The sequence below is a fragment of the Pelobates fuscus genome, chromosome 3, assembly GCF_036172605.1.
Source record: "Pelobates fuscus isolate aPelFus1 chromosome 3, aPelFus1.pri, whole genome shotgun sequence".
Lineage (NCBI taxonomy): Eukaryota > Metazoa > Chordata > Amphibia > Anura > Pelobatidae > Pelobates > Pelobates fuscus.
This window is the reverse complement of record NC_086319.1, coordinates 256,625,478-256,641,852: the sequence shown is the minus strand read 5'-3', so window position 1 is coordinate 256,641,852 and position 16,375 is coordinate 256,625,478. Positions and strand designations below refer to the sequence as shown.

Here is a 16,375-nt window from a genome sequence, read left to right as displayed (position 1 = left end):
GTGACGGCAGATAAGAACCATTCGGCCCATCTAGTCTGCCCAATTTTCTAAATACTTTCATTAGTCCCTGGCCTTATCTTATAGTTAGGATAGCCTTATGCCTATCCCACGCATGATTAAACTCCTTTACTGTGTTAAAAATTCCTAACCCTAGCTCTCCCTATTTGGGGGGTTTATTACTGCTGCTTTCTGTTCCCCCATATGATGGGATCCCCCTTTCGGGCTTTGAACCTCTGGCCTTTTGTGTTGCTGTGCTGGCTAGCTGTCTGCTCCTCTACACGTAAGATACACAAAATTTAAACAAAGTTTTTTTTTTTGTTTTTGTTTTTTTTATGCTTTTGCCATCTGGCTAGCACAATATACAGATAATAATCAATGTGTAGATAATCACAACAGTAGAAATGTAACTCTGTCATCATTCCCCTGATTTGTCAAGTGTTTTCTAGCTGCTTGGGAAAAACTGGGGCCCTCCTAGCTCCTAAAGCCTGGTAGTTTATGTGGATATAACACTAAAGAAATACTGGGCACCCACACAACTTAGGTGCATTTGTACAATAACCTCTACAATGAGCTATGGTGGTTAGGGTTTCTTGACAGTTTTTTTCAGTTTTTTTTTTTTTTTTACTGAATTAAGAAGTCAAAATCAAACTTAAAGGACCACTATAGTGCCAGGAAAACAAACTCGTTTTCCTGGCACTATAGGGTCGTTTGGTCCCCCCCCTCCCACCGGGCTGAAGGGGTTAAAACCCCTTCAGCCACTTACCTTTCTCCAGCGCTGGGCTCCCTCGGCGCTGGGGAATTCTCCTCCTCCTGACGTCTGTGCCGAATGTGCATGCACGGCAAGAGCCGCGCGCATTCAAACTGCCCATAGGAAAGCATTACTCAATGATTTCCTATGGACGTCCAGTGTCTTCTCACTGTGATTTCCACCGTGAGAATCGTGGAAGCGCCTCTAGCAGCTGTCAGTGAGACAGCCACTAGAGGCTGGATTAACCCTCAGTGTAAACATAGCAGTTTCTCTGAAACTGCTATGTTTACAGCTGCAGTGTTAAAACTAGAGGGACCTGGCACCCAGACCACTTCACTGAGCTGAAGTGCTCTGGGTGCTTATAGTGGTCCTTTAAGGGCTCATTGAAGTGGTCTGGGTGCAATGTCCCTTTCCCACTTAGTCCTGCAATGTAAAACATTGCAGTTTTTGTTTATGTTGCACTTCTGGGAGTTGACCCGGACTCTCTGCTGCTTAAATGATAATGTACATCCTCACGTTATGCATGAGAACATCCAGCATGGGTAAAATCCCCCCATAGGAAAGCATTTATTCAATGCTTTCCTACAGTGAGGGCCTAATGCACTTGCGGTGCTTGCCGCACATGCTCCTTAGGTCCAGATGAAGTCTGAGGAGGCAGAGCACCGACCCAACGTTGAGGAAGTACGGCGCTGGAATCAGGTGAACTAATAAAAAATTATTTTTTAACCCATCATGTACTGGACGGGGGGCCGCGAGGGCACTAAAATGCTAGTAATACAGCTTTGTATTCCTAACACTAGAATTCCTTTAAAGGCAGAGTAGCTGAACTGAAAGCATAGCTGAGAATTTTAAATTCACCTTCAATTCTAAAATTGTTTCATTAGTGTAGTTCATTAAAGTGCTGTGTATCAACTTTCTCAGTTATCTTAGTGTTGTGATTTTCTCTGCTACTTCCATGTGTTTCGTTATTTTCCTTTGTGCTTTGAAGCTCTTTTTTTTTTTTTTAACACCGTAAGCTACACGTATGTGATTCCGGAGCCTAAGGTTACCTTTCAATCCTTACCTAACATAGTGCCCGGTGCAGAAATTATTAGGGCAGTCAGTGTTTGTCTAATTCCTATAGGAAACCTGTTATAGTGCTGCTAGTGATATGGAACATTAGAAAAACAGATATACTTTTGATGCGGCATATTGATCTTAATGGAATCATACAAAATATACCGCACTCAAGTTACTGCAAAAAATATTTTATATAAGTTTTGACCAAAGAAAAAGATATTTCATACTACATTTATATATAGGGGAAAGAAAAAGAGGCTACCATATGTATGAAGCCTATAGTGCACCTGATCCGATGCCTATTTATTAAGGTATACAACAACGGTTATGTAAAGATGACTCTGTACATATATAACATTTAAATAGTCACACAAGTTGATCGAAATGGATCCACCCCCTGACTGGAGCAGCAATATCTGCATTAATTGTCAATGGCTAACTGTAACACCAGACAAAATGTATATCTCAATGTTCAGTCCACTGATAAAAGTGTGTATATGTTATCCATGTTGAAAAAATAGGTTAAAAAAATAATAAATTGTATACAGTAAAAGGCTCAAAAAATATATAAAAATAAAAAGTGAAAAATATATCAGTCAATGGTATGCATAGCTGAAAAGGTTGGATCTCACCCCTCTGTATGAAGAAATAGCCCTGATCTGGTGAGTGGGTACATAGAAGGTGGCCCCTGGGAGTAATGATGGTGAGTAGGTGATCCTTGTGATAAAGCAGTAGCATTTAGTTCAGGCAAAATGATCCACGGCTAGATGACAGTCAGGCTGTATGTTGTAATCATCCAGTAGCTGAATTGTGTTGAGGCAGGGATACTGGTGTTGGTGACACTCTGTGTTAAAGGCTGTATAGAGCAGCATTACATTGTTGAAGAGTGTCGAGTTACAGAAAATGCGCTCTAGCCTCTAAATACTTGCCTATGGGGAAGAATTGGATTGGTTGTAAACTTCACGATTGAAATTAAAGAAGAAAGTCACTTAGTTGGTGGGGCGGGGGTGGGGGAAGGGTTGTGTTAAATATCACCACCCATAACAGAGCCACTTTAAATTAAATTTTTTAAGGAGTTATTCAATGGTGCAATTTCTAGACACAGATAGTTCCCCTTTAGCTCCACTGAGCACCTTGATTGATATTTTAATATCAGCAAAATAAGGGCAGAGAATGAAAGTTAACACAAGACAAAGCCGCATGATTTATTTGCAAATGGCGGGATAACAACAAACTTAAAGGAACTCTTCCCATCCTATAATAACTTCAGAGATTAAACTGTTTTTTTTCTCTGTGGACCTCTGGCACACAACACCAGTGCTTTCTCAGTTCCTCCTTCCTGGCCATCACAGTATCAGGTGGTTTGATAGACGGCTACTGCTTAGACTATCACCGGCCACCCATTGAGAAAATTAGTGCTAACGCTCTTAGCTTCAACATTCCTTCTTACTAATGCATCCTGGGAAGAAGAATGTGAGTAGGCAACAGTCTTGTGGTATCAACTGTGAGTTTAAACCATTGGAACATGGTTTCCCTTCCCCATAAGGTAAGAGGGCACCCTGACATTCCTGCTCTAGATCAACCTTAAAGGACCACTATAGGCACCCAGACCACTTCAGCTTAATGAAGTGGTCAGGGTGCCAGGTCCAGCTAGGATTAACCCTTTCTTCTATTAACATAGCTGTTTCAGAGAAACTGCTATGTTTATAATAGGGTTAATCCAACCTCTAGTTGGCTGTCTTATTGACAGCCGCTAGAGGCGCTTCCGTGCTTCTCACTGTGATTTTCAGTGAGAAGACGCCAGTGTCCATAGGAAAGCATTGAGAATGCTTTCCTATGGACTGGCTGAATGCACGCGCAGCTCCTGCCGCGCATGCGCATTCAGCTGATGACGAGGAGGAGGAGAGTCCCCCGCCCGGCGCTGGAAAGAGGTAAACTTATCCCCTTCCACCCCCTAAAGCCCGGCGGGAGGGGGGCATCTGAGAGTTGGGGGGACCTATTGTGCCAGAAAAATGAGTGTTTTCCTGGCACTATAGTGGTCCTTTTAATGGAGAGCTTTCCAACTCTGTTCTGATCTTACCACAACTTGCTGTCCAGTAAAATAACTCCTCTCCTTCACATAAAAGATTTACATGCAAGACATGGCTAGCAATGAAATGAGTTTGGCGTTCAGGCATTCCTATAGAACTACTGGAAACATAATTACTTTCTCCTAAACCATGTTTAGATAAAGCACCACAGTTTCAGCTAAAAATAGGTTTGTTTGGAAAACTGAAATTTATAATTAGCAAAAGAAGAGCCGATAGGGGTGACTGCTTCTGCAATCATTGTTTCAGTTTTTCCATTATATATAAATGTATATTATAGTATATATGTACTGCACTAACATAAACCTTAATTAGCCTGCAGTCTACAGTTCATTATATGTACATTCACACTTTGCTGGAACCAAATGGCGCATTACAATGGGTATATTAAATAATATTTAATGGGTAATAAACAACTTCTAACAGTATTTTAAAAGCAAACAGTCACTATTTTACATAATAATGTAATATAAATATGTATATATCAGCTTGGTGGTTTGTTTCAAATTACTGTAGAAATGAAGAAGGAATTTTAAGGTTTTAAGACATGGCTATATAACGTTATTTCATTTGTGGCCATAAATAAACTAACTCCGCTATTTATATCTGTATGTCACCTATTGTAATGTGTGTGTGATTGCACTGTTTATATATTGCATAACATTATGTAGGTTAGTTATGTCAGCAGTACTTGCATGTATCATGTACCCACGGAATTTACTGGATGCGCGTGTACTTGGCAAGACGCACCAGTAGCTGCTATTGCTGCTGTGCAATTGTTTCCTTTATGGTGGTGCCAGCTTTTCATAGCAGAGTGGTGGAAATGTTCCCAAATCTTTGAGGGAAAACTTCTGTGGTTATTGGTATTTGGTAAATGTCAACAACCTTCAAGTCACTAAAAAAAAATGTTTTTTAAATTAATAAACTTGATAGGATAGCATTTTGTAGGTTTTTCTAAACCACATATTTTCCTTTATTTTAGGTTATAGTTTTGACTTTGATTTGTGATAGAGATCATTGTATTGCAAAAATGAGGTGTTCTTATCTTGTGTGGTTCATGGGTTTAAGGATTAAATATTCACCCATGCTTGACCATTTACCATCCATTTGTCCACAGTCCTAGTTTATAAAGGGTCATGCAACACACCACTATTATTAATACCTTTGACACTTTTGCTAGATTCTGCACATTTATGAGTGAGGTTTTTTTGACATTCTTGCTTTGTGTCCTTTTTACTGTAAATTAATAATAATTTATTGAAAAGAAATGTACCTGGCTTGAAAAAGGTACTTTTCTTTTCAAGCAAGTTTTTTTGAATGGCTGCCTTATTCTGCTGGAATGCAGAGAGTCATGGAGATTCAGCACGGGAGCACAGACTTTTGGGTTTAAACCATTCAAGAACGGTTTAACCCCTTAAGGTTAGCTGCGCCAGGGGCCTCCTGGCACCATGACAATTTTATGACTTTCTTCTAAAGTCTTATGGGTATACTAAACGCAATAGTTTGCATGAATAAAATCTTTAAAAAATGGGGATGGGGGGGGGGGAGGGGGTCACGTGTTCACGGTTATGCACATACTACTTTCTGCAGAACAAGTTTAACTGTGGAAAAATAACGTCAAATTGATTCATATATTATTCCTGATTGTTAAATGCCTCCTATCTCTTTGATTACAATTATTTTGGAAGTTAGAGCATAAACATGGTTAGGAGTGCATTATGGTTTTAAATCTAAACCTTTGTAAAATTTGGTATTCAGAGACTATAACATTAAGCGTCACAGAATCCAATGCTGTTTAGGACTATATATTTGTAGCATGTAAACCACCAGAGTATTTAACAAAGAGCATTTTGACACTATGTGAGAAGGTGTTTTCTAGAGAATTGCAGATCCTTTATAGACTTTGGTGTTGTACTCTTGTGCATGTGCAAAAATACAGAAGTTACTCAGCTTCTGGTGGGTGAAGCACCATGAGATGAATAAAGTTGCAGGGTGCGTCAAGTAATATTTAAATACACACCACTTGTATTGCTTTTTCAAACTCTAGCTGTATCTACCTCTAAAGCAGAGGAATTCCCTCAAGTGATATCATTAATGTCATTATTAAATGGTCATGCAATCACAGTAATTTACCAAGTTATACCTGGTGCCAGAACAGATAAAGGCAGGACAGGACGTTTTGTGCTGTAAGAAAATGAAACTTAACTACATGACTGCATGGAACGACATGTTGTCACTAAGGGGCTAAAGGGGGACTTTTGCTTCTCTAGATTATACACCATATAATAAAACACTAAAAATCCTTTAGCTTGTGAGAGTTCTGCAGTAACGTTGACCATAACATCAGCTCCTGCCTTAAAGTGAGCTCATTTCCTCCTACCCCCATTCCCAGGACACCAAACCACCTGCGGTATGTTACAGTCGGGGGTCTTTGCAAATCATACAAATTTCCCAGATGGCGACAGTGCTGCTTTAAAGATTTAGCAAATCACCCGTATATACTCGAGTATAAGTCGACCCGAATACAAGCCGAGGCCCCTAATTTTACCCCCCAAAAACTGGGAAAACTTATTGACTCGAGTATAAGACTAGGGTGGGAAATGCAGCAGCTACTGGTAAATTCCTAAATAAAATTAGATCCTAAAAAAATAATATTAATTGAATATTTATTTACAGTGTGTGTGTGTGTGTGTGTGATGCAGAGCCTTGGTGGGGGGTGGGCATTTTTATTATTTTTTTATTATTATTTTAATATTAATAGTTTTTTTTGTTATAAATTTTTTATTATTATTTTTTATTTTATTTTATTATTATTTATTTTCGTCCCCCCCTCCCTGCTTGATACATGGAAGGGAGGGGGGCTCTCACTCCCTGGTGGTCCAGTGGATGGGCACTGTGTAGGAGGGGGCTGGCAGAGAGCTCTTACTTACCTCTCCTGCAGCTCCTGTCAGCTCCCTTCTCCTCCGCGCCAGTCCATTCAGCACCTCTGTCAGCTCACACTGTAAGTCTCGCGAGAGCCGCACTATGACCCCGCGGCTCTCGCGACACTTACAGTGGGAGCTGACAGAGGTGCTGAACGGACCGGCGTGGAGATGGAGGGAGCTGACAGGAGCTGCAGGAAAGGTAAGTAAGAGCTCTGCAGCCCCCACAGCCCCCTGTCTGTATTATGGCAATGTAAGTTGCCATAATACAGACAGTGACTCGAGTATAAGACGAGTTGGGGTTTTTCAGCACAAAAAATGTGCTGAAAAACTCTTCTTATACTCGAGTATATACGGTATGTCATAATCCAGTTTAAAGGCAAATAAAGAGGAAACATGGAAACATTGTTTAATGTCTCGGTGCTTCGTGGCAGGCCCATTAGGCTGGAGCTTATAGCACTGATTGAATCTATAACGAAGGCATTCAAATGCAGGATAAAGATGTGTTCATTCATAAATGTAATGTTATTCACTCTTCTCAAATCTATATCTCTTAAAGGGATACTGTAGTGCCAGGAATATAAAGCTGTATTCCTGGCACTACCGATCCCTCTGTCTCCCGCCCCTTCTCCCCGGTAAATAAAGGGTTAAACATTTATTTACTTAACTGATCCCAGTGCCGATGTCCCTCGTCACTGGGTCGAAGCTCCACACAAGTACAAAAGGGACACTGTACCCAGACCACTTCGATGAGCTGCAGTTCATCTCAATGAAGAGGTCTGGTTGCTGTGTCCCTCTAGTTTTAAATTTGCAATGTAAAACATTTCTATTTTAGTGGAACCTGCAATGTTTACGTTGCAGCGGTAAATCACGTATAGTGGCTGTCTTCTGCTGCCACTAGAGGTGTAAGGAAGACAGCGACTAGAAAGGTGTGTTCCAATGCTGCTGCTTGGATTCAGTGCTTCCCTATGAAAAGCATTTGATTGGCACTTACCGTGCTTGTACTTCTCATCCGCAATGATTCTCTATAAAAAAATTTGGACAATAGCTGAAGAAGAGTCAGCAGACAAGATAATGTTGCTGGTGGAGCATCTGCCTATTGCAAGGACAGGGATGTTATGCGAAAAAGAGGTAAGTAAAAGTTGGGTCGTGGGCCAAAATCTAACTAAGGATTAGAACACTAAAGCATTAAGAATATGTTTGTATTCCTAACTATAGTGTTCCTTAGAAACCTTCAAAGTGTCAATTCCCATTTAAATGTTTTGAAAGTGTTGCTATGGTGATGTGCACTAAATTTAAGAACCAAAGAAAAGAAAATGTTACTTGTGCTTTCTCCTTAATCCCTATGTATATTTAGACAAATGGAGGTCATTTAGTTGCTCCAATGGCCATTGGAGGGAATGCCCGCCTGCCAACGTCAAGGCAGACCCCCCTAAGCGGGTCCTAACACTGACCCTTCAGCCTGCTTCCTTGAGCTTCTGGCAAAGATATCTCTAATGAGACAGAAAGGGGTATTTTTTATATACACCCCTATACTTATTAACCCTTAATAGGGAACACATGGGATGGGCAGCAGCATTGTAACCAGGCTGTGTGATACAAAGTAAATACAAATACAAAAAGAGAAGTCCTGCGCTTAGTCCCATTACTACTGGGCCAGCAGCAACGACTACAATACACATCAGCCCCAATATATAGTAAAAACCAAAGAAAAGAAAATGTTACTTGCGCTTTCTCCTTAATCCCTATGTATATTTAGACAAATGGAGGTCATTTAGTTGCTCCAATGGCTCTAAATATACATAGGGATTAAGGAGAAAGCGCAAGTAACATTTTCTTTTCTTTGGTTTTTACTATATATTGAGGCTGATGTGTATTGTAGTCGTTGCTGCTGGCCCAGTAGTAATGGGACTAAGCGCAGGACTTCTCTTTTTGTATTTGTACTAAATTAAAGACTTGAGATTTTTTTGGTCAATTAGATCAAAAGGATTTAAGTGTATGTATGTATGTTTTGTGGGGGTGTTTTTTGTTTTTTTCCCCTTGAAACGCAAAACCTTTTTTTATGTTTTATTGAGGTAAAAGTCAAGGTTACAACAAAATACATCACAAGGTAAAAACCGATAATAAACACGTTACATTGTCATTTATAACAGAGATTGCGCTACAGCTGTATGATATAATGAACTAGAACAATACCCTCCTTTTATACATTTAGAGAGTGAAGCATATAATTAATGAAATAATAAGAGAAACTTAACAGCTGAAATTCACAGGCAGGTAGCCACGGGTGTAAATAGCCACATATTATTTGGCTTAAGGACACATTAAAGTTAATAGAAACAAAGAAAAAGAGCTACATAAGGCAAGCTTATCCACTTATGCTCCCCCGGTTCCCAACTCCAGGAATCTGATCATATATTCTGATTAGAGTACTGCAAACCCAGTACCCAAGTGATTTCACTAATTCTATTGGTTGGTGACAGTGTGCTCATTTGGCCCAGACATACTATGTGTGGTCCACTTCATAAAAAGAATGACAAAGCTTGCCATGGTAGAAAAGCTTGACTGCAATGGACACAGGGATAGCTGGTACAAAGGAGAAGAGGGAAGCAGGGCTTCTGCCAGTGCAAGGCTGTTATGGAGAGGGGAAACAGCTGCATTCCTCAGCAGGAAAGGCTAGTAGGGTGGACTTTGGCTCGATAGGCTTGTAGATACACCTAGGCAATTTAGAATGATCAGAGTTTAGAGTGTCCTCAGGTGGTAAGAGCAAGTTTAGAGCGGAAATGGTCTCTAAAACGTGAAATATACGCTGAAAGGAACATTATAGTGTCAAGAATACACACATATATACTCCTGACACTATAGTGTTAAACTAACATTTTAGTTCCCTGGCAACCATTAGAGAGCAGTAAAAGTGTTTCAATTGACCTTTTTTCTCACACTGCAGCTGGCTCCACTTCAGTGGCTGAGATCATCAATTTTGATGATCTCAGCCAATCCAATGCTTTCCCATATCAGGAGGCTATTGCGCATGCATGAAAAACACTGCGCCAATCATTTCCTCAAAGGGATGCATTGAATAAATGCATCTCTATGTAGAGAATTCAGTGACTTCGTGCAGTGTGTGCAGACACTGAAAGTAGGTGCTGCACACTGTGCAGTACTGAGATAGTCTAAGTGACTGCCACTAGAGGTGTTCCTTGGCAGCTATGTAAACCTTGCCTTTTCGCTGAAAAGGCAGTTTTTACAGTGCTCAGCCTGCAAGGACATGCTATAGACCATAGAACCACTGTGTTAAGCTGAAGTGGCTATGGTGATTATAGTGTCTCTTTAATTTTGCTGAGGAGCTTGTTCAGCCTGCGACTTGCTCTGTTGGATGCCAAGCCCCTCCCCCTGATTTGTGTTTTAAGTAATATTTAAGCCCTTTGCTCTTTTCATACAATTTCCAAACACCCATGATGTATATCAGATGGTGTTTAGTACTACTCATCTCTGCATATTTCTATTTTGTAGCCTGCTCCCAATGCTACATTCCAGTCAATATTTATTTTAATACTTGTTTTTTTCAGACCCCTTGCTGTCCTTATAGTCTACCTTCTCGCCCTCTTGTGTCTGATTCCCATGGCTCAAACCTGGGATTTACTACTAGGCTCAAGGCTGTGGTGGTGCTGCTGGTAATGCAGTTCTCAATTGGCTTCGCTGACCTGTTGCAATCTCATACTGCCCCCAGTAGCTGTTGGATTAGTGACCATATGATAAAGGAATGGGGAATATTTGTTTTCTCCTATTGATGTTTAGCCAACTCACATTTGCTACCTCTCCCTCCCTAGCAATTCATTTGTGTGTTTCCAGTTTATTCCCTTTTTACCACATTTCACACACCACCTGGGTGCAAAATACATGCTGACAATCTCTGGGCAGCCAAGATTTGCAAGAGCAGAAGTAGATTTTGCTGGCCTGGGAAAGGTCTGGATTTTGTAATTGTATATTCTAAGAGACCAGCACTGGCTGTGTGATGTACACCAATACCTGTTTGCTCAGCACGTCACCATGCAGAGAGCCGTGCCAGCCCCACCCTGTCATACAATACAATGCTGTGGCAAGAACACACATTAAAGGTGCAGCACACAGAGGAGTCATGCCAAAATGTAACCTACAATGCCACTTCGTCTCATGCATGCTTTGCTTAAATGTAAAGATCACAATGTAACTTGTGAGACTATACACAACATAAAATCATTGCAAGCCTGCGTACAGTTAACACAAATCTGCTACAGAATCAGGTAAATAGGCAGCAAAGGAATGGCAGTGCTAGACAGTTTGCACATGCTATATTGGCTGTTCCTGTCCAACAGTAATCTTCATTTACATACATGATCAGTATAGAAAAGACGTGTCACCAGACTTGCTCACACAGTACCTTGTCATGCCATGCAAAGGTGGAAATGAGATTCCATCTGCTACAAGCGGAAGTGGTTTTCACACTTAGACTTCTTTATAAGGTTCTGTGTTGTGTAGCTCAAATAGTTGAGAATTGCAGGAAGGAGCTGCACACTGCCTGTATATACCGTTGTTCCTTTGTTGTGTCTTTGTGCTGTTATTCCTTTGAAATGTGCATTACAAATACTTTGGGCCTTGGTGTCTGTCTGAGTTTTTATTTTTGGCCCTGTGGTTGTGTGGGTGGGCTACTTTGTGGGGAGGGAGTTTTCTCCTTCTGGTAATGTGACTTTCATTCCATCCACCTGTATGTATTCTTTATTTGGTAAGGCAGGTCTGGTGCATGTGAGAACCCATTTCTTTAATTGTTGGCTCTGCTGCTCATGTTCTGAGCCGTTGCCTTCTCTTTCTCTCTCATATTTTGTGAGCCTTATCTGCTCTGCTGCATGTGCATATGTGATTGCATCATCCGTTAATCTCTAAAGTTATTTTATTTTATTTTTATCTCAGGGGACACCATTCCAAGGTGTATCTTCTCAAAAGTGCTATTTGTTGTTAGCCACATGTATGTGATTACAGAGATATATCAGTAAGATTCACCAGCCAGAACAAAGTTATTATTCAGGAAATTAGAACTTTCTAATCCACGCTATGTAGAAAGAGCTGATGTTCTGCCTTTATGAACAATAATACCTAAAATAGAAATGAGTCACGTTGATTTAATGGTGGTGTGATATCTGTTATGCTATAGACAGAAGAACTGTTCTTTAGTGTTGTAAATTTTGTATGCATAGAAGTGGAAACCTATTTAAAATTATGTTTCTACCATTTGTATGGTATTGTATGAAGAACAATTCTAGAGCAGAAATAATAAATTAGTATCCACAGTGCCTACACCGATTGTATTAAAAAACAAAACACAGAGGGAATTAGGACATTTTACAATCCACGGTGGGGGTCTTGTAAAGTGTATGGCATTTTGTGTTCGAAGATATGGGCCTTCTCCAGCACTAACTATGCAAGAATTAGTACACACATTTAGTGGGGTAGGATGGGTGAGCACATGCAAGCCACCCACTTTATTTCTTTACCCACACTCCAGAGAAGAGAAGAGAGAATAGAGTGCATTATTACACAAGTTATCTTCTTGAATTGGAGGGACCACTTCATGTCACATTTGCTATATTTACCCCTAATCCACCACACACTGCACATGATCCGTGTTCTAGTTCAGTCCTTTCAATATTTTTACCTTGATAAAATATACAAATTTGTATATTTTATCATACACTGAGATCGTGACCTTGATTAACATGGGGACATTTCACATCCTGGATCTTTTGGCATTTTGTTTGTCAATTGCTTGCCCTCACCCTCTCCTCCCCTTCCCCTAATTCTTCCCCTCCTCCCCAATTCTCCCCTTTAATTAAATCATAGAGAAATATGTTGTCACTATATAAGTGGCAAAAAAATTATAAACAACTTTTAGTGTTGGAGTCTTGATTAGACATAACTAAAATACTGTACTCCCTACATTGTTATCATTTGTATTTTTATAGAGAACAGGATCCTCCTTATGAGATTTGCTTAAATACATGAGTGTTTCTACAACTTTTCTTATATCTATCAGTGTCTTTCTGTACAGTAGTAAACAGCTTTTTAAAATCGATCGATCTACCTTTTGACCTAAAATAAAAAATGTTAATGGAATTTTAATTGTTTATTCTACAAAACAACCTATTTAAAACGACAAATGTAATTGGCCATTTTATTGCTACATCATATTATTGCCTTTGTTGCACAGGAACTAGGTTTATTTACACCGTGGAGTTGTTCCTTATTGAGTATTTTTCTTTTCTCCTCAGGGAGCGGGATAGGACAAGGCCGGATCTTGCAGAGATTCCCAGAAAAAGACTGGGAGGATAACCCTTTTCCCCAAGGAATTGAACTGGTGAGTGTTGGGTTTTCTTCCTTTACTCAGTACATGTGGATTATATAGTACAGATAATCCTTAATATCCATTATTCGGTTGCAGTCCAGGAACAATGTCACCACACTTGTGTAATACAGAGGGACATTTGTCTCACTCCCCCACTACAATGTCTAGAGTACAGAAGTATTTCTGCCACCAGAAATTTGTCCCACTAAACTGATGTCTACTACAGATGCCTCTGCCACCCCTGAAGTGTGTAGTGTGTGTTTGATGCAGTCTGTAGAAACTGGTATACACTACCTGTGTTTCAAACCTTAAAGATTCTCGCACAAATATGAAATAATTTAAATGATTAAAATATTATTTGTCCCAATTTAATGCACATTTATTGCCTGATGGAATGTTGTCAGTTATCTTATACTTATTTTCTATACTTTTTACTTTTATTTTTTTATGCTTTCCTTTGTTTCACTTTCCTTGTTTCATCTCTAATATACAATTACCTGTGGCTGTGGATCTGTATACACATGTCGTCTCTGTCCAGCCTGTTCTAATGATAACTTTTATCCTCTTCCCAGTTCTGTCAGCCTAGCGGATGGCAGTTATGTGCAGAGAAGAATCCTCCAACATTTTTTATTGCGGTTCTGACTGACATAAACTCTGAGCGCCATTACTGCAGCTGTTTTACCTTTTGGGAGGAGCTGGAATGTATTCAGGTAATTTGCATTACTCCTCTATGGCATGTCTTGCAATAGTCTTTCCTTCCAAAATGCTAAGCCGTAACTTTCGGCCCTACGATTACTCTCTTCTCTTTTCACACACATGTTGTTGGACATCTTGTCTTTTCGTACCCCATCTTATTTAAAACATTAAACAACAAAAAAAATATTTTTTTTTATTATTATTTTTTTTAAATCCTCCTTTACAACTTTTATATCAAAATACTGAAAATATTCTGTTCCAAAGTGGCTGTTGTCTACCTAACAGAAGCGAAGACCCTAGCTTGAATTGCATCATGATGCATAAAATCTAGCATGAAGAACTTATTCTACAGCCTGACATCTTACACATTCTCAGCGCTGTTTTGTTGAGACTAAAATAAATGACGTTGTTTTTATCTTGATTAGCTTGGCTGCCTTTTCCTTTTGTTCGTAGTACTTTTCTTTTGCAGTATAAAGAGCTGTTGTTAAATCTCTAGCCTATGTCTAATTTTATTCTCAATATTTCCCTGCCCCCTCGCAACTGGTGTGCTGTAGAATGTCAACTTACAAAAAAATGGAAAGGAGGCCATTTTTAGATTGAATGGACATATTGGTGGTTTAATCACTAAACTCCAAATGTTAAAGAAAAACTCCAAACACCATAACCACTATGGTGCTTTGTAGTTTGTATGGTGTGAAGAGCGCCCAAGTGCCCCACAAATGTAAGTAGTCAAGTTGTTTGCTAGCTGTTTGACAACTTACCTGCAGTCTTTCACATCCAGCTAGGGATCTCTGCATTAAGCTAAATCTGAATGTTTTAGCTCAGGAAAGCTAACAGAAGCACTGTACAGGAACTACAGACTCTCCATACCCCAGGGCACTCCAAAACATAACATTAAGGTAGAAAAAGCAAAGTTGTGACTTTAGACAATTTTGGCCTCTTAAACTTTTAATAAGAGATGTATAGTCTGAGCAAAAAAAAAAAAATAATAATATATATATATATATATATATATATATATATTATATATTTTTTTAACATTTTGAATGTAAACCAGAAATGTAGATTGTAGCCCAGTGTATGTAACACACACACAGCATTAGTACATTTTACATTGTTTATATTTACTGGAGCCCTAGTCATAAAGATATATTCCATTTAAAATAAGACATGGAAAGCTTTTTAAGGCTTCTAGATTTTCCTGTTAAAGGGAAACTTTAGTGCCAGGAATACAGACTTGTATTCCTAGCTTTATAGTATCCTCTGCCCCACCCCCCTCTCCACCTGCAGCAGATAAAGGGTTAAAATCTTATCTGATTGCAGTGCTGATTTCTCTTTGTGCTCGGTCAGACTCCGCCTGCCTCCACTCTTCTGCCGAAGTCATCTAGCAGAGGGGACCTAATGCGCATGTGGGGCAAGCACATTAGGACTTCCCCATAGGAAAACATGTCTTTCCTATGAGGTTTTAACTGGCACTGGATGTCCTCATGTGGACGTCCAGCGTCATTTAGTGGAACTAGAGGTGCTTCTGGCTGAGGACACAGAAGCACCTCTCGTGGCTCTTTAGTAGACAGCCAGTTTAGGTGGCGTTAACACTGCAAGGTAATTATTGCAGTTTCTCAATAACTGCAATAATTACAATTGCAGGTTTATGGGTATAGAGACTTAAAGTGTCTCTTTAATGTATCTCTGTATCTTGCCATTCTACAGTGATAACTGATTAAGCATAATTGCATATAATATGTTAAAATGTATTTGTTGTGTTGCAATGCAATGGTTAAATATTCCAGTTTATTCTAACTAAATAGCAGATGCACACTATCTCTATCACCTGTATTCAAGTTTCTCCTGCTAATTTTGAAGACACTAGCAAGCACATGTTTAACCCCCCACATTCTTTCTTCTAGTATCAGCTGCTTAGAATTTAATCAGGACTCTAAACGGGTATTTGAGTCTATAATGCATTAAGATGAGAAGTTAATTAAAAATCACTATGTTGTATGTTTTCACGGTTGTGTCTTATTAACACTATTAATTTGTGACAAAACAAGCTTGCATCTCTGATATCAACTGCTTCTTAATGTAGTAGTTCTGGTGAATATTGTCAGCCCTGCAGGCATTTCAGAGAAAAGGCAGAGTTTACATTACTACCTAGGTACACCTCCAGTGGCAATCGCTCAGACGGCCACTGGAGGTGCTTCCTGGGTCAGTGCTGCACAACGTGCATCACTTGCATTCAGCGTCTCCACGCTCTGCATGGAGACGCTGATCTTTCCCCATAGAGATGCATTGATTCAGTGCAACTCTATGGGGAGATGCTAATTGGCCAGGGAACCATATGGCTCTGCACTTGCCCGTCTCCTTGGCTGACATCATGAGAATTGACTATCTCTATCAATCCAATGCTTTCCTAAGGGACCAACTAAGCGCTTGAATAAAGGTACGTTTTTACTGCGTTTAAGGGGGCAGGGGTCTAAATAGTGTTTTT

The 16,375-nt window shown here is 39.7% G+C and overlaps 1 protein-coding gene across 4 annotated transcripts in view; it reads left to right on the top strand.

The window, feature by feature from the left end:
* SBF1 (SET binding factor 1) overlaps nt 1-16,375 on the top strand; it is a 136,822-nt gene that overhangs the window by 49,225 nt on the left and 71,222 nt on the right. For all 4 annotated transcript variants that reach the window (XM_063448367.1, XM_063448365.1, XM_063448366.1 and 1 more), the window contains exons 2-3: nt 13,118-13,203; nt 13,764-13,901. In XM_063448367.1, coding sequence (XP_063304437.1) covers nt 13,118-13,203; nt 13,764-13,901 — 224 coding nt within the window. The remainder of the gene's footprint in view (nt 1-13,117; nt 13,204-13,763; nt 13,902-16,375) is intronic.